The sequence below is a fragment of the Macrobrachium rosenbergii genome, chromosome 53, assembly GCF_040412425.1.
Source record: "Macrobrachium rosenbergii isolate ZJJX-2024 chromosome 53, ASM4041242v1, whole genome shotgun sequence".
NCBI lineage: Eukaryota > Metazoa > Arthropoda > Malacostraca > Decapoda > Palaemonidae > Macrobrachium > Macrobrachium rosenbergii.
Window position 1 is genome coordinate 9,307,475 of NC_089793.1, and position 17,878 is coordinate 9,325,352.

General features: G+C 36.5%; 1 protein-coding gene and 1 long non-coding RNA gene across 3 annotated transcripts in view; one reads left to right on the top strand and one right to left on the bottom strand.

Annotated features, from left to right (window-relative positions):
* LOC136834277 (E3 ubiquitin-protein ligase RNF216-like) overlaps positions 1 to 4,639 on the top strand; it is a 32,141-nt gene extending 27,502 nt beyond the window's left edge. For both annotated transcript variants that reach the window (XM_067096646.1, XM_067096647.1), the window contains exon 8: positions 4,399 to 4,639. In XM_067096646.1, coding sequence (XP_066952747.1) covers positions 4,399 to 4,531 — 133 coding nt within the window. In that variant the 3' untranslated portion in view covers positions 4,532 to 4,639. The remainder of the gene's footprint in view (positions 1 to 4,398) is intronic.
* The window catches only part of LOC136834278 (uncharacterized), a 376,662-nt gene that overhangs the window by 42,955 nt on the left and 315,829 nt on the right, over positions 1 to 17,878 (bottom strand). The gene's annotated exons all lie outside the window — the stretch shown is intronic.

Below are 17,878 nucleotides of genomic sequence, written 5' to 3' on the forward strand. Positions count from 1 at the left end.
CTCGAACGGACTGCTACTGCTAGACCAAGGCGTAATCGCTCTGAAATGGACTGACATCAATTCTCACTGAATGAGGGGAAGTGCTAACTCGCACCTAAAGTTCCCGCCAAAGTTTTAGTCATATACGTTAATACGTTCATGATAAACAACAGAAAATCTTGTAAAAAAAAAGTAACAATCTATGAAAATGGGGAGGCAAAAATATATTTTGATTTAAAACATCGCAATAATTTACACAGACGCAAAAAACTATGTTGGTTCCAATAATGCACCAAATGTAAAAGGGCCTCAGACTTACTTATTCAATTCGACGCAGAAACAGAAAATATTATGAAAATGGGGAGACCAGGGTAAATTTAAATCTAACACAGCGTAATAGTTCACATAAACGTGTAGAATAACGTTGGTTCTAGTCATGCATCACACACAAAAGGACACTAGAGCTGTATCCAATTCAACGTTGTAACAATTTACATAAACACACTGAATCACGTTGGTTCCAATAATGCATCAAATATAAAAGGGCGCCAGGGTTGTATACCCAATTCGAGACAGAAAGACCATTCGCAATAAAACCAATATAATTCCACGCAGTTCGAATCACGAACCACAAGAATGGAAATCAACCGAGGGAGGGAAATTCGTCCCTCTGAAGGGTTGGCCAGGGCTGGACGTCGAAAGAAAGATATATAGGAGAGGGAGGAAAAGTAAGAGCCCTCGGAGGCAATAGATTTCAGAAGACTTTTCTTACCTCACTCAGATATAAATCACCGGCTGACCCGAAAGTTATGGCGAAATTCACCGCCGAAAAAGAAACTAAGAGACTGCGGGACAGTTCCCCAACGCCAACAAAAATAAACGGTGAAGAAATGTGCAGCCGCAGGAGGCAAAAATGAAAAGGTTAGGACTCGTGTGTGTGTGTGTGTGTGTGTGTATATATATATATATATATATATATATATATATATATATATATATATATATATATATATATATATATATATATATATATAATGTATTGAAGCACGCTGTTTTCACGTGCAAACGCTCCATAAAAATAAATATACGTTAATAAAGCGTGTACTAGAAACTGTACAATTTATACTTCTATGAGAAAAGTAACATACAGGAAGCCAAAGTCATCCAATATTTAATAGACAATTTAGTTTCTCAAAAGGCTTGAATGTCTATTTTTTCTCTACTAACGGGGATGATGATGATGATGAAAAGGAAGCAAAACAAAAATAAAGTAATATAAAACAAAATGAAACAGAAATAAAATAAAATGAGAACGAAGGATTAAATGAAAGCATGAGCAAACCGTTTCATGAAGTGAGCATTAATATGGCAGAATGAAAGCGAGGCGGAAGCGGCTGTTGTAATAGAGAGAGAGAGAGAGAGAGAGAGAGAGAGAGAGAGAGAGAGAGAGCTCGGCAGTAAGAGGAGAGAGACAATATTGACACAAGACGGGTGACCCATCTTAATTAAGAACAAGTTGAAAAAGTGTTTGCCCCGCCACTTACTAATGTTCAGAGCATGATGAAAAAGACAACACAAGGAACGACCCGCGTTCAGCGCTTAATCTATCTGGGGGTGGGGAGGAAGGGAGGGAGAGGAGATTGCGGGGGGAGGGGGAAGGACCTGGGAGGATGGGAGATTGTGGGTGGGGGGAGGGGAAGTCCTGGGAGTCTGGCCTTGGTGGGGAGGTGTTACTAGTTGTAAAAGTGTTGTTTCTGCGTTGACGTCAGAGGATGACGAATTATAAACGCTGTTCTCAAATCACGGTGAAGTAAGGCTAATCAGGGATTGCAAGCTTCCGCCTTATGCGATTAGCCTAGTTACTAAAACACACAAAGCTATTTACGTTTTATTCCACGAATACAAGGACGCAAGCTGGGTGATCACCCGGTTACTCTGGTTATTTAAATTAGCGTCTGCGTGCTTTCTTATCAAGAAAGACATTGACGCTGACAGATAGCGGATTAATGGCAATTACGATGAATGTGCTTATACTAACACACAACAATAACAACTACAACAAAAACATTGAAAAAACAGTAATGTGAAACGAACAGACTTAGCACTACTCCCGTTATCACCACTATCACTAACACTCCTATGGAGGGGATATCGCCACTTAAAAAACTGATGAAAATGGTGATAAAACTGAAACTGCTTTTACGCAACAACTGCAGTAAAATATTAAAAAAAAGGTTGTAAAAACATTTCTGTTTTTATTACAACCATTACAATTAATCTGGATTAATGTCTACATAAAATATGACGAAACTGTTACTACAACTGTTACCAACGGATTCTCTAGACCATGACTGTTACGTAACAACGCCAATGTAAACGTAAAATTGAGAAACAATACTTTTTCTACCAAAAGTCTTCTTTCTCTGCATCTTTTTCCACTTCTATGTGGGGTCGATGTTTCTGACAGGTTTCCTCCACCTGGCTCCCTCAAACACATTGTCCTCTAACAGTTTGTCTCTCAGATCTTCTTTAACAACATCCATCCTACCTTCGCTTCGGTCTTCTTCTCGCTCTCCCAACAGGCACCTCCATCTGCATCTCTCTCCTCCCAACATATATCTCATTCCTTCTCATCACATGGCCAAACCACTGCAGTCTTCTTCTTGGGCCTTCTTTGATAGTTCTACGACTTTAGTTGTTCCTCTTATTCTTTCATTCTTGAACCTGTCCAATTTTGTCACTCCACACATCCATCTAAGCATTTTCATCTCTTTCGCATCCAATTTCTTCAATAGCGCTCTCTTTACCGGCTATATTTCTGCTCCATATATCATAGCTGCTCTCACTACTGTCCTATACACTATTCCTTTAACATTTATGTTGATTCATAATACAATGTTCTCAAACCCTTCAACTCAAACCCTTCAAACCCATGTTCATACACACAAAAACTAAATGGCAATACACTTAGGCCTACAAAAAAAAAAAAACCATCCAGATTTTTCTGATTAAATAGACAAGATGATGTTCCGGTTCACAAAGAGAAAAATTCTAAATGGAAATTCCTTTGGGCCTACCTACACAACACAGTAGTTTTCTGCTGGATAGGCATAATGATGCCAAGGCTCATTTAGAAGGGAAAAATTCTCAAATGGAAATGTAATTAGGCCTATGCTAAGTAGCAGAAGTGAGGAGTGCACATTCCGTCTGAACTCTTGAGCAAAGAGTTTTGCTATTAGCCACCAGGACGAGACCTGAGTGCCCTATTTGTTATTCCGTGTGTAAGGGAAGTAACAAGAAATATCAGTTGCAGTGACAAGAGGACATCAACTGGGAAAAATATACAATAAAAAGAGGATTATTCACTTTGTTTTATATCTTTAATGGCTAACTGAAACCTTCGTTAACGAACCAAACAGTCTACTAAAGGAGAATTTAGCACCTGTCGTGTCCAAATGTTGCCATTTGTCACCACATCGAATATCTGTCATTTCAGCATGGGAACAAAACTGGAACACATAGCTGATATAGTTACGTAAATCTGAATAAGTGATTTGATGCTTTCAAGTTCTTCGTGAAAAAAACAAACATAGCTTTACGAAAACGAAGTAGTTCATTGTCGGTGTCTGAGAACGATAAAAAGAGGGGAAAAAGTAGGCAGTTTTACACGAGAAACGCAAAAGTCAAACCAGCCGGGAAAATGTGACGGTTTGTTAAATGGGCAACTAATTTTTGGAGCCCGGAGCGATAAAGGGATTTTATTTTCCTCCGTTTTTCGTTAAGTGAAAGCAGAGCTGTTAAGGGAAGGCGCGCTCGCAATTACCCGCCGAAAAATCCGACGATTTTTGCAGGCGACGTCTTGCTTTTTTCCTTTTTAAGATTTTTAGATTTTTTTTAGGCCGATGTTTTTTTTTTATTTATTATGCAAAAGTCGCTTTATGGCCCCGGTGAAAGCTAACCGCTTGATAGCAGAATACCATTTTCTTTCGTTTTTATTCGCCGCTTTTCTTTTCTTCTCAGAAACTATCAGCCATTACTTTTCCTCTTATTATTAGTATTTCTAATAAAATCACTCAGCGCTGAGGTTCGTTTTGGGGGTAAAGATATTTTTCTATTTCTTCTAACGGAATGTTTTTGCAAAGATCAACTGGAGGTGTTGCTCAATATTTTTAATGAATAATTTAGATGGGTGCGTGGCTGAGTGATGCAGCTCTTGTTTCACTTTTGCTAGGACCGAGGGTGTGTTCCAGTCCACCCACCTGTAAACAGAGACCGGCTTCAGCTAGTATTACATATGTAAGAGTCCCTCTCCTTAAAATCAGTGATAGTTTTTAAATTTATCCTGAATAACTAACTCTGCGCCATAAGGCAACATTTCTTTTAAGAAACGCCTCTTTAATTCCTCCTTATCTACGACAGGTGCCCTTTGTGGAGCAACTGCATCAACGTCCACGGAGAGGAAGTCCGCCGGGCGGCCTCGCAAGCAAGGCAGGAACTGGCTCCGGGTGTGGAGCTGGTGCACGACCCCACGAAGGATCTAGATAACATTTGATCTCAAAGGCAGCGTGAAGATAAGCGCCGCTCGGGATGACTGCCGCTGCTGCTGCTGCTGCTGCTAGACGAACCCCTTTTAGCAGACAAGGGTAAACAGGACCAGAAATGAAGACGAAGAATTAGAAGAAGAAGAAGACGACGACGACGCGCCGAGCTCCAACGGCCGGTGGCTAATGCATAAACTGGCGGGAAAGAACGTAGACTATATAATATTCCGAGTTGATTTGAAAAAACGATTGTTCTTTAGAGTTGACAGTAAACAGCTCTTCGAAATGACGGACAATAAGATATATTTTTCGTAATGATGATGAAAAACTAAGGTTATTCTTCGACATAATGGTGAACTCTAATATAACTCTTCGATTGGACGGTAAATGATTAGATTGCTGTTCGGGTTGACGTTGAATAATATCATTAATCCATATGGTGCATATAATTTACATTATTTCAATTCACTTGCAAATGTTTTTAATAATCAGATATTGTCCATCGACTTTGCAACCAATTTTTTGAGTAATATTAACCAGCCGATGAAAATTTTATGCCAAATAATCTTCCAACCAATCAGTTGCCAATAGACTTACAAACCAATTAACTTTATGCCTACAGACTTTCCAATCAATCTGCGTTGTCAGTGTAGACTTTTAGACAACACAGGTTGCCACTGGGTTTTCGAATTAATATATGTTGCGTATAGGCCTTCTAGTCTATCATTGTTGTCTATAGACTTTCAAACTGATCTACGTTGCCTATAGTCTTTCAAACTAATCTAAGTTACCAATAGATTTTCAATCTAATCTACGTTGTCGTTAGACTTTCAACTAGTCTAGGTTGCGCATAGACCTATAAAGCGTAGCATATACTTACTGACCTGTCCAAGTTCAAATTCAAACAATTAATTGCCTATAGACTTTCAAACTAATCTATATTGCGTATAGACTGAGAAAATGTAGCGTACAGACTTCCATACCAGTCAAAGTCGCCTGCAAACCCGAAAGATTAACATTGCCTGTGGAATTTTCGACGGATCAGTATCACTGTCTACAAAACTCCGAATAAAAGGAACTTAATTCTCGGAAAAAGAAAATCAGAAACGTTTGGAAATTACGCTCTCCCAAGAGGCGAGTAGATTCCGAATGTTTATCCTCCCAGCTTGCCGGGGAACAAAATTCGCAAAAATCAACGTAGAGCGCGGAGTTATGGAGAGCCTAGTGGAAGGAGAGGGGATGTCGGTTTGGAGGTAGGGGATAGTGGACAGGACCCTCCTCGTGTATAAGTGGGTCCTGGGATTGTTGGTTGGGGTGGGTGTAAGGGGGAGGGTGGGGGGGTTAAAGGAGAGTTGAAATTTGCGCCGAGTGGTAAAGCGAGGGTTTTATCCCAAAAGGGAATGGGTAAGGGCGTCACGCCCATCCGTCCTGGGGATAAGTATAAAGAAGAGTAGGTCCGTGGAAAAAGATAAGGCAGCCCACTCGCGCTCAGAGACTGTCCTATTCAGAAGCTTTATGTTTATATATATTTATACTTATGTGTGTGTATATATATATATATATATATATATATATATATATATATATATATATATATATATATATATATATATATATATATATATATATATATATATATGTATATATATAAACGCACGTGTGCGTGTTTATTGAGATTTGTGTTTGATATAAGCGTTCCCTGACCAAACAAACAGTGATGTACTGTTTACAAACACACCAACTTAAATGATCGCATTCTATGTATCATGCTGACTCGAGATTTAAGATCCAACGACAGAGTTATTACCGCAAGCATTATGAAAATGAATATCGCGAGATTATACCACCAAACGGAGCAGCCGTAACTGGCACGATTGATACTGCTATCGCTTTACAAATACGAGAGTCCTATTTCACGGTGTATTTAAACTTCCAGCTGCATAATGCGAAACGTATTTTTGGAAACAATTTGGGAGGAGTTCGTGTCAGCTTTTGAAGGAAAAATTCGTGTCAGTTACTGAAAGGAAAATTCGTGTCAGGTTTTGAAGGAAAAATTCGTGTCAGTTACTGAAGGAAAAATTCGTGTCAATTATTTATAGAAGAATTTGTGTAAATTATTGAAGGAAAAAAACCGTCTCAATTACTAAAGGAAAATTTGTGTCAATTATTGAATGTTAATTCGTGTCAAATACTGAAGGGAAATTTCGTGTCAAGTATTAAAGGAAGAATTCTTGTCAAGTAGCGAAGGAAAAATTCGTGTCAATGACGGAAGGAAAAATCCGTGCCAGTTATTGCGGGAAAAATTCGAGTCATATACTGAAGTGAAAATTTCGTGTCAATTACCTCAGGAAATTACGAAAATCACCAGCTCTTACAAGTGCTATCGCAAGTTCCTGGAAAACATCACAGAGGCACACGCAGACTAAAGAAAGCAAGAATAAGGAAAAATAAATGAAAATAAATTAAAAGAACAGCAATACGGCTGTTTTGAGAATATTCATACCTGTATGAATGTATGCATGTATGATGTATGTCTGTGTGTATTCTTTCTACGATTCACGTGGAAATGAGCTCGGAAGTAAAAAGTTGCACTTTGTGAACTACTTGTGGATAGAATAACAAGTAATTTTGTGATTGATATTTTCATCTGTGACAATTTAGTACAAACTTTAAAAAATCATTAATGGTTACTGTTAATTTTGAGAATAATAAAACATTTAAAAAAATCCTTTAATACTGGTGTTTCATTCTCAAAACCGAAAACAAAAATGAAAGTTAAAAAAATTGTAGAGTTATTCTTTAGGACCAATTTTGATTTGAGAAGAAAAAATTCTCTAAAAGCATTTCTTGTTACAGTTTTAGTCTTTGAAAAGTAAAACTATGTAAGTCTCCTTTTTAAGATTAGTGTTCCAATTTGGGGAAAAAAATTAAATCCATTAACAGGGCGTTCTATGTGATTGTTTTATCCTTGATTGTGCAAAGGATATATCGCCATCGGTCGAATATATAAATAATCCATAAACTCTTGTTGAAAGGTAAATTTTTATATATACTGTACAAGAAACACGAACCAACTCAATCTCTTTATTCGACATCAGAATATTTTGTGGAACTGCCTTAGGGCGAATGTCTTTAAGTCTCCAATGGTGGGCTGTGATACACCCAAATTAATTTTTCTCAGTTCTAAAAATCTACTTCCCCCCCTCCTCTCTCTCTCTCTCTCTCTCTCTCTCTCTCTCTCTCTCTCTCTCTCTCTCTCTCTCTCTCTCTCTCTCTCTCTCTCCAATGGAAGACTTAATGGTAGGCTGTGATACACCTCCACTAATTTTTCCAAGTCTATAAATCTACTTTTCACCCCCACCTCTCTCTCTCTCTCTCTCTCTCTCTCTCTCTCTCTCTCTCTCTCTCTCTCTCTCTCTCTCTTTCTCAAGCATTTAATAAAGCCAACCTAACGATCTTAGCACAAAAGTTAATATCTCCCCGCTTCATTATCTAGAATCTTCTGAAAATTCTGCAAATGCATTCGAAGCCAGCGAGGACTTTGAGCTCAGATAAAGTGAATTTGAATGGTTGGTTATACTGTCCAGGCACTGTTATGAATTAAATCACATAAGACCATCAGAAATAATCATTAGGTTACTGCAGTTACTTTTCAGATAACTCTGTTTTTTTTTTTTTTGACAAATAAAAATAATATATGTACAGTAGCCTGTTATGATTGCTAAGTGTCTATTCTCGGTAAGGATTTGTCTTAATCTCAAGTAACTTTAAAATATTAAATCATTTTAGCGGCTCAGTCATGAGTACTTGGCGTCGCAATACCAATGGTCACTGACACCGAAACAAACTTCATTGAAAAGAAGTTACAAATCGTCTTCTTAAAAACGGCACATAAATGCTAAAACATATAAATAAATAATCAGTTAACTCGTGTTAATCAAATTTACCCGTTTGTAAAAGTGCAAATCAAAAATGTATTAAAACATAAGCAAGTATTATAACCATTAAAGCTGGCGCAGATGTGTTGTCCCCTCTATAGAATCTAAATAACCACTGACTTTCAACACAGAATATAAAACATAACAGTAAAATGTCGCTTGTATTAGATACAAAATGTTCATGTATGAAATGTATAATGTATAACAATAAATTGTCGCTTGCATTAAATACAAAATGTACATGTATAAAATGTATAAATATAAAAAATGTCGCTTGTATTAAATACAATATGTATATGTATAAAAAGTATAAATGTATAAAAATGTCGCTTGTATCAAATACAAAATTTTTATGTATAAAATGTATAAATGTATTGCAATAAAATGTCGCTTGTGTTAAATACAATATGTATATGTATAAAATGTATAGATGTATAACAGTAAAATGTCGCTTGTATTAAATACAAAATGTGTATGTACAAAATGTATAAATGTATAACAATAAATTGTCGCTTGTATTAAATTAAAAAATGTATATGTATAAAATGTATAAATGTAAAACAATAAATTATCGCTTGTATTAAATACAAAAAGTATATGTATCAAATGTATAAATTTATAACAATAAAATGCCGCTTGTATTAAATGCAAAGTATAATAACGAAAAATGTATAAATGTAAAACAATAAAATGTCGCTTGCATTAAATACAAAATATATATGTATAAAATATATAAATGTATAAAAAAATGTCGCTTGTACTAAATACAAAATGTATATTTTTAAAATGTATAAATGTATATAGATCACCAAAGATACAATATCACTTGCTGTTTAGTCATTCAATCTTTTAGTAGCAGAGAAAGGAGAGATTCAATGTCATTTCTTTCTTTTGTAAATAAAAGACGAATGTTTTAGTTTTCTGTAAAACAAAACTACTGAGATGGCTATTTGTCTGTTCGTCCGCACTTTTTCTATCTGCCCTCAGATCTTAAAACTGCTGAGGCTAGAGGGCTGCAAATTGGTATGTTGATCATTAACCCTCCAATCATCAAACATGTCAAATTGCAGCCCTCTAGCCTCAGCAGTTTTTATTTTATTTAAGGTTAAAGTTAGCCATAATCGTGCGCTGGCAATAATGTAGAACAGGCCACCACCGGGCCGTGATTAAAGCTTCATGGGCCGCGGCTCATACAGCATTATACCGAGACCACCAAAAAGATTAATTTTCGGTGGCCTTGATTATACGCTGTACAGAAGGCTCGACTGCGCCGAAGAAACTTCGGCGCACTTTTGACTTGTTTTGAATTAGTCACGATAAGTCACTGCATATTTTAACGCAGTGTCGAAGTCTGCGCATGCGCAAAAGGCTTTGAAAATAACGACAGAGATCTTGGATGTCAAGACGGCTCCTGAGATTGCTTCTGTAAATTATTTATAAGGTCAGTGGTATAGCGTTGACTCAGATAAACAATGATTCTTGACCTTGTTGCAGTAAATGATTTATAATAATTTTAAATAGTAAGTTACCTTGTGTGTGTGTACATATATATTGTATATATATATATATATATATATATATATATATATATATATATGTATATATATATATATATATATATATATATATATATATATATATATATATATATATATATATATTCAAAACCATACCCATATTATCAGTGCCCTTAACATAGAAGGCACAGGTAAACGGAGACAGACGCCCCATGAAGTTTTTAACAATAAAAATAAATGAAAGCTGATCACTTTATCGTCTCTGAGCAGACCTGATTTGAACGACCTCTTCGAGGGATGTTGGTCAGCTTCCCTTACTACTAGCCCCCTGTCTGTCTGTCTGTCTGTCTCGTAAAGCAGAAAAAGCGAGTCCTGTGATTTAAGACACATAACCCAAATGCTTTATTTTTACTACGTCGGTATATTACTAGTAATATCAAAATAAATACCTTTACAGAAAAATAAATCAATCAACGATTTTTAATCCCATCACACAAACGGTCGTCGGAAAACCTTTTGCCTGAGCAATAAAATATCGCTACCACCGACGTAATGCATCAACTTCAAAAGGGGCATTCCGACCGTTATGAAGGATTTCGGGACGATTCGTCACCGTACAGCTGGCCCACGAACAATTCGTCACTGGTCGATTCGTCACTTAGTCGGTGTCGGTGGTCTGTCGCTGGTCGTTCGGATTTTTGTGATTGGTTGGTTCCTCTGGTCCCGCCAAAGGCGTTGGTTCCAGTAAGGGGAAGTCTCCCCAAATTTCGGTGATGGCCCGTCATTATTTTTTTAATTTGTATTCCGCTAAGGAGATTACTGAATTTCCATAAGAACCGAATATATATATATATCTATATATTTTTCTATGAAATACTTAAATGCCATTTTCATTAAAGTAGGATATCAGAGTTATGAGATGTGATCATTTTTATGAGCAATTGCTAGCACTCTGCTGGGCCCGCGTTCGAATCTCCGACCGGCCAATGAAGAATTAAGAGAAATTTATTTCTGGTGATAGAAATTCATTACTCGTTATAATGTGGTTCGGATTCCACAATAACCTGTAGGTCCCGTTGCTAGGTAACCAATTGGTTCTTAGCCACGTAAAATAAATCTAATCCTTCGGGCCAGCCCTAGGAGACCTGTTAATCAGCTCAGTGGTCTGGTTAAACTAAGGTATACTTATGAGCAATTGCAAGTTTGTTGCGTGATTTTACTGGAGCAATATATCAGTGTATAATCTAAGATGGCAAGCAATCGTAAATACAAGATTTAATTATCAATTCAGTATGATGTAAATGAATTGTACACAATACGTTTCAGAAAGCTCCGTTCCGTTCTGCGTCTGCAAAAAAGAATGATTGTAAATTGTTTATAATCAAGCAAGTTATTATCAATCACAAAAACTATAATCCTCTTTTAACTTGGTCTCCAAGAACTGTACCTCATTTCTACACCTTGTTGAGGGAACATCATCAATTAGCTCTTGAAAATACATCTGAGGAGAGTTCGATAAAAACTTAAATCTTGAAGCGAACGATATGTTGTTCGTCATGTCTTGCGATGTCATAGGCCAGGGCTGCCAGAAGTACGTGTGTGCGCGCGCGCGCGATTTAGTACAGATATTTTGCCCGCTGAATCATTTACATCATCAACCGTAATAAAAGTCGTCCTCTTTAAGATTTCAACCATAGCGACATAATTATCTCTGCATATGCTGATGTGTCATATGCAACCGAACTCGGTCGTCAATCTTATAAATTTGCATGGGATTGAGATCATCAACCACCAGTTCCCTTATCTATCTTTCATTAAAACGAGTGGCTGAAAGATGCTTGATTTGATAAATTAATCGGAGGTCATTTGAGCCTGAGGCATTTTCCGTCTTGTAATGCCCTAATTGGAAAACCCATCCACCAAAGCATAAATATGGATTTCCATTATCCAAACCTTCATTCAGTCTATAAATTCACATTCCTGAGTGCGCAAATACGCACAGAAATGGTGTATGTATACGTACAGGTCTCTGTGGACCAGCTATTATGTGCAGTCCATCATGCTTACGCAACTGATTAAATACTTTTAATTTTTATACTTCCTTAATATTTTTAATATCCCTTTTTTCAGAACGCATTATTCGTCTCCTATTTCTCCTCCCGGTAGGAATATTTAGCGGACGTTCTTCGCCCCCTTTTTTATCTATTAATGTAAAAGACCGCCAAAATAACAGTTACAGAGGGGTTCTGGGAGAGATAACTCCCAATCGGTCCATTTTATCCGTCGACAGATGGAACAATAACAATTTGACATCGGAGAACGTTCAGCGTTCTCATTACAAAAGCATCAGTTGCACAGAGGAAGCAACTCGTTTTCAGTTGCAAACGCTGTTAAGGATGAAATGTTCAATAATAAGTTGCATTACATAGTGAGAGGAGAGATATGTTCAGCAAACAGCGATGACTTGTTCGGATATGATCGACATGTGGGCGAATCCTTCTCTCTCTCTCTCTCTCTCTCATATATACATATACTCTCTCTCTTTCTTTTCTCTCTCATATATATATATATATATATATATATATATATATATATATATATATATATATATATATATATATATATATATATATAACTCCATATAAACAGAAAATAAGATATCACTATGGTTGAACGTACTATGGTGGATATTCCCATCAATTACGATTTGCAAATAATTTTTATTTGCTAAGGAAAAAGCAACTGATATGCTTACAAGTTAAATCTTCGTTTTCCTTAAGCTGCGAGCAGATTTAAGAAAAGACAGTTTTATCATAAAATTTTGATGACGAATTTTCTATTTTTTTAATTTTTCTCTGTTTTGATTTTAATTTATTAATGTGGATTTTTTTAAAGATTTAATGAACTCACGCACTGATGCTATTTTGTGAAGTTATGGTCAGGTACTCAGAGTAGTTCATTTTACTGTACAGACATTTATGTATATTATTCCCGTCTTTGTTCTCATGGGTTTCTTTCGTCTTGATGAGAAATTTATATGTTCTTGCGGTATTAACTTACCCGTCTTTTGGGGGGTAAATTGCCATTTCCTAGAAAGGGCACTAAAGGAAAATTAACAGGTTGCACGTGAAAAGGATCTAAATGAATGCTTGAATTTTAGCAAATACCTGTAACTTTCAACTTCAAAAATCAAAACTTCTTTTCATGGTTTTTTGAGTTCAGTGATTTGTGAACAGTCGCCTTCTTTCCCTTTAACAAAAAAAAAAAAAAAACAGCCTCCCTTTCTTAAAAAAAAAAAAATTTTAACGTGCAGTTGGGTCTGCCCTAAATCTTTATTCCTTCACTTGTACTTCATTTCCCTTCTTGTCAAAGCTGTAGCTTGTCACATCGGCGTCTGATTATTAAATATTGAAAAAAGAGCAATAAAAATCTGTTAGTTATATCCCGCAGTGAATTGACCCCAATCATTTTTCTACCCCCGTTATTTGCCTAGTTATGAATGAGTCCAAAAATATTGTTTCAAGCTCAGAAGCGTAGTATGAGCAAAAAAAAAATAAAAAAAATAAAATAAAATAAAAGCAAGGTGACCTGACAGCCCTCTATTAACGGAAATGTCAGTTACATTTGACGAATTATTCACCGAACAAAAATTGCCGCAAATAACCGGGTTCCCTAAGCCGATTCACAGAGGGGGAGTGGGTGGGGGAAAGAATGGGGGTGGGGGATATATACATATTAAAATATTTCATTTACGCAGTCGACAAAGATTTGACATTTATGTCAGTGTATGAAAACAGAAATATTCAAAGATATTAGTGATGGTATTATGGTGCTCAGTATACATCGACAATAATGTTGCCAGTAGTGTAACTTTAAATTTTAGTTTTCGAACAAAGGCTGTAAGAAGAATATCTGGTAATATTATATTACATAAACTAGTTTTTCCTTTGTTTTCAGTGGTCACAAATGAAATGATTCCAGCAATTGGGTCTGCTCTCTGCTTTCTCCTCCAATTACTTCATTTTCCCTCCTCACTCAGAGGGGAAACTGCATCTATTCTGTCTTAATTCTTAGATATATTGATCCCAATCTTTGGTTTGGTATAACAATTAATCACTGAGATATGAAATGAGTGTCCTCACTAATTCTGTGATTACGCTCCCAAAATAATGACAAACATACATGAGAGACAAAGATATGATGTATATATATATATATATATATATATATATATATATATATATATATATATATATATATATATAATATATATATATATATATGTATATATATTATATATATGATACACACACACTTATATATATATATATATATATATATATATATATATATATATATATATATACATATAAACATATTTATGTACGTGTGTGTGTGCGCGCGCGTGTGTGTGGTTGTGTAAACACAGAGAAAAAGCATTTGTCTTAGAAACCTTAAGTCATGACAATAAAAAGGTGTAGGTACACAGGCCAATGTAGATTTATCGAAATAAAAGTCAATACTTATTGTGCTTGCATTACAACGAATACCCAAGAATTTTTAAACGAAAACACTTCGAACAATTAAAAAATTTTCATAACGTTAACTTGAGGACATCACAGTCTGCCCTCGAAGCAAGAGCCAGTGGTGGCACAAGGCCAGTTTAATCTAACAACAATTAAGAGGACAAATTAACGATGAGGATGAATAGGGAACAACTTCACATCAGATCGCTTTGACCAAAGCTGGGCAAATGCAATCTGGCACACGAGGTATTATAAACAAAAATACAGGTGGAACCACCCACCCTCCCAGGCCACCTAACCCCCGCACCCGGGAAGCGTTCAATACGCATTTAGACCAATTTCTCATTGATGCAACAACTCAGTCATAATTATCTTCGTATTAAAACTCCCATTGATATCTGGCCCAGCTGCATTACCGCCCACCATCACGGGTGATTAGCAGTGAAGTTATTCAAACGATAATATTGGTCGTTGAAATGGCTCTACAGTGAAAATAATTCCATTTGTAAATATGATTAAATCTACGTCGATCATAAAGTTTGTACACAGCGACCCCATAATACCCCGCCCCCCCCGCCTCCTCTCCTTTTTTTGGGGGGCAGCATTTGGGAGTTTATTATTGGTCCCTACATACATGCATTGCTGATCATAATGTTGCGGAATGTAACTTTATCTGAAGCAGATGGCATTGCGTAACTTTCATTCATTCAGATTGCGTGATTACAGTTTTTGAAAACACGAAACGACTTATCCGATACTGATATATATATATATATATATATATATATATATATATATATATATATATATATATATACTATATAATATATATATTATATATAATATATATATATATATATATATATATATATATATATATATATATATATATATATATATATATATATACATACACAGTATATAGCCTATATATACTGTATATATATATGTGTGTGTGTATGTGTACATATATATAAATATCACTTCAACAGTATGTTTTCTCTTTACTGTCTAGCTAATATAAAGGAAAGTTAGAAATTATTTCTGTAGCAACTTAGTGCTGCTTTTGCTAGAAATCTGTCCTCTGTTGTTTTCTTTCAAGATGTCAAAAATTTCATACGATCTACTCATGGAGCAAGAGCTCGTGCAGGCACTAGATTAAATTTTCCTACAGTCAAATCAGTATCCACAGTTAAATGGAGTAAAAGAAAAAATCCCAGTTTCATGTTATTTTTTTTTTTTAAATCTTTCTATGAAAAAATCCGTCTCATAATTTTTTTTTTTTTTTTTTTTATCTTTCTGTGAAAAATTTCTGCTTTATTGAAAACTGTGTCACTGGACCCTATAGGGAAGCTCTGCTATGATATATATTACTTTGGAATTTTCTTCACAATGATGCAATGGCCGTATATAAATAAAGGTACAGAGTATGGGTGCATGAAAGCCTGGCCCTTTTAGCAACAAGAGAACCGCCCCTCAAACCTTCCCAGGCCTCCCCCCAGGGACCTGGCACCTGGTACCAGACCTAAATGCTTTACGACCCCTTGCTAAGTACACACACACACACATAGAGAGAGAGAGAGAGAGGGTGTCGGAGTGCCTACGACCCCTTTCGGCGACAGTGCCACGGGCGCGGAGCGACGCGACGCTTTTCTTGAATTATTGCGACGGGAACCGACGGGAAGGGAAGGCGGGGTGGGGGGGAAGGGTGCCTGGTGACCCGGTCTAAGGTGGGGAAGGGGATGGGGAGATCTGGGGAATTTCAAGGCCGGAATGTCCGCTGTATCTCATTGAGAAAATGCAATAACCGAATTTCCCTGACAACAGCTCAATTTATCGCCGCTTTTCCGCCATTTTTTTTTCTTTTTTCGGCTTCAGTTACATAAGACTGGCTTCCCGAATTTCACTTGTGGCATTTGCGTCTTTCTGGCGTTGTTTTTCCAGTCGACACTTCGCGCCTAAGTTGCGGGGACTGAAATATGGCGCTCTGCGTATCGACAGGAAAACGGGAATATTTTCCGTCTGACGTCACGTAAGAAAATAAATTGAAATATTGTTTGACTGTCGGAATGGAGAGGCGAATAAAGAGTATCGGTTAAAGTTATGTCACGGAAATTCGTACGGATACGCCCCCTTCCCCCCTTTGTGAATCGGCTTAGAGAACCCGGTTATTTGCGGCAATTTTCGTCGGTGAATAATTCGTCAAATGCAACTGACATTTCCGTTCATAGATGGCGGTCAGGTCACGTTGTTTTTATTTATTCTATTTATTTATTTTTTGCTCATACTACTCTTCTGTGCTTAAATATCATTTTTGGAATCATTCATAACAAGACAAACGACGGAAGAAGAAAAGTGATTGGGGCTCTGTATTCAGCGTGGGCTAAATTGGACAGATTTTCGAAAGTTATTTCAATGCTTAATATTATATCCAGACTCCAATGTGACAAGCTACAGTTTTGACTAGAAGGGAAATGAAGTACAGGTGGAGGCATAAAGAATGGGGCAGACCCAGCTGCACGTTAGACATTTTCTTTGGCAAATGGCGATGACTCGCTTTTCGACAACAAGGAAAGAAGGAATTGGAATTGGAATATAAAATTTACGCCACAGGCCAAGCGCTGGGACTTATGAGGTCAATCAGCGCTGAAAGGGAAACTGAGAGTAAAAAGGTTTGAAAGGCGTAACAGGAGGAAAACTTTGCAGTTGCACTACGAAACAATTGTGAGAAGAGGGTGAAAAGTCGGATGGAAGGAGAATATGAACGAAGACACAGTAAAAGGAATGAAAAGGATTGCAGCTAGGGGCCGAAGGAACGCTGTAAAGAACCTTAAGTAATGCCTGCAGTGCACCGCGTGAGGTGCACTGGCGACACTACCCACCTACGGGGAGGGAAAGAAGGAATCTGTCGGCAAGAACTGAAATCAAAACCACGAAAATAACTTTTGATTTCAGAGGTTCCAAGTTCAACCCATATCGACTGATGAGGTTAAATAAAACAAATGAAAAACGACTGAATTAAAGATGATCAACAAACCAAAGCATCGGCTCTAAATGAGGTTAAACAAACGGCGAATGTCAAACAAACATCTCGTCGTCAGTTACAACGCCAGGTAATTAGTAATCAATAAATCTGATAAATAATAAATTAACGGTTAAAAGGGTGTCAAAATAAACATGGTAAATAAAATATAGTACCGATGAATCGTGGCGTTTTGGGTAATCGTGAGTTCTTTCAAAACAGGTAAATTACCCCACACACACACACATTACTGCGTATATATATATATATATATATATATATATATATATATATATATATATATATATATATATATATATATATATATATATATATATGCGTGTGTGTGTGTGTG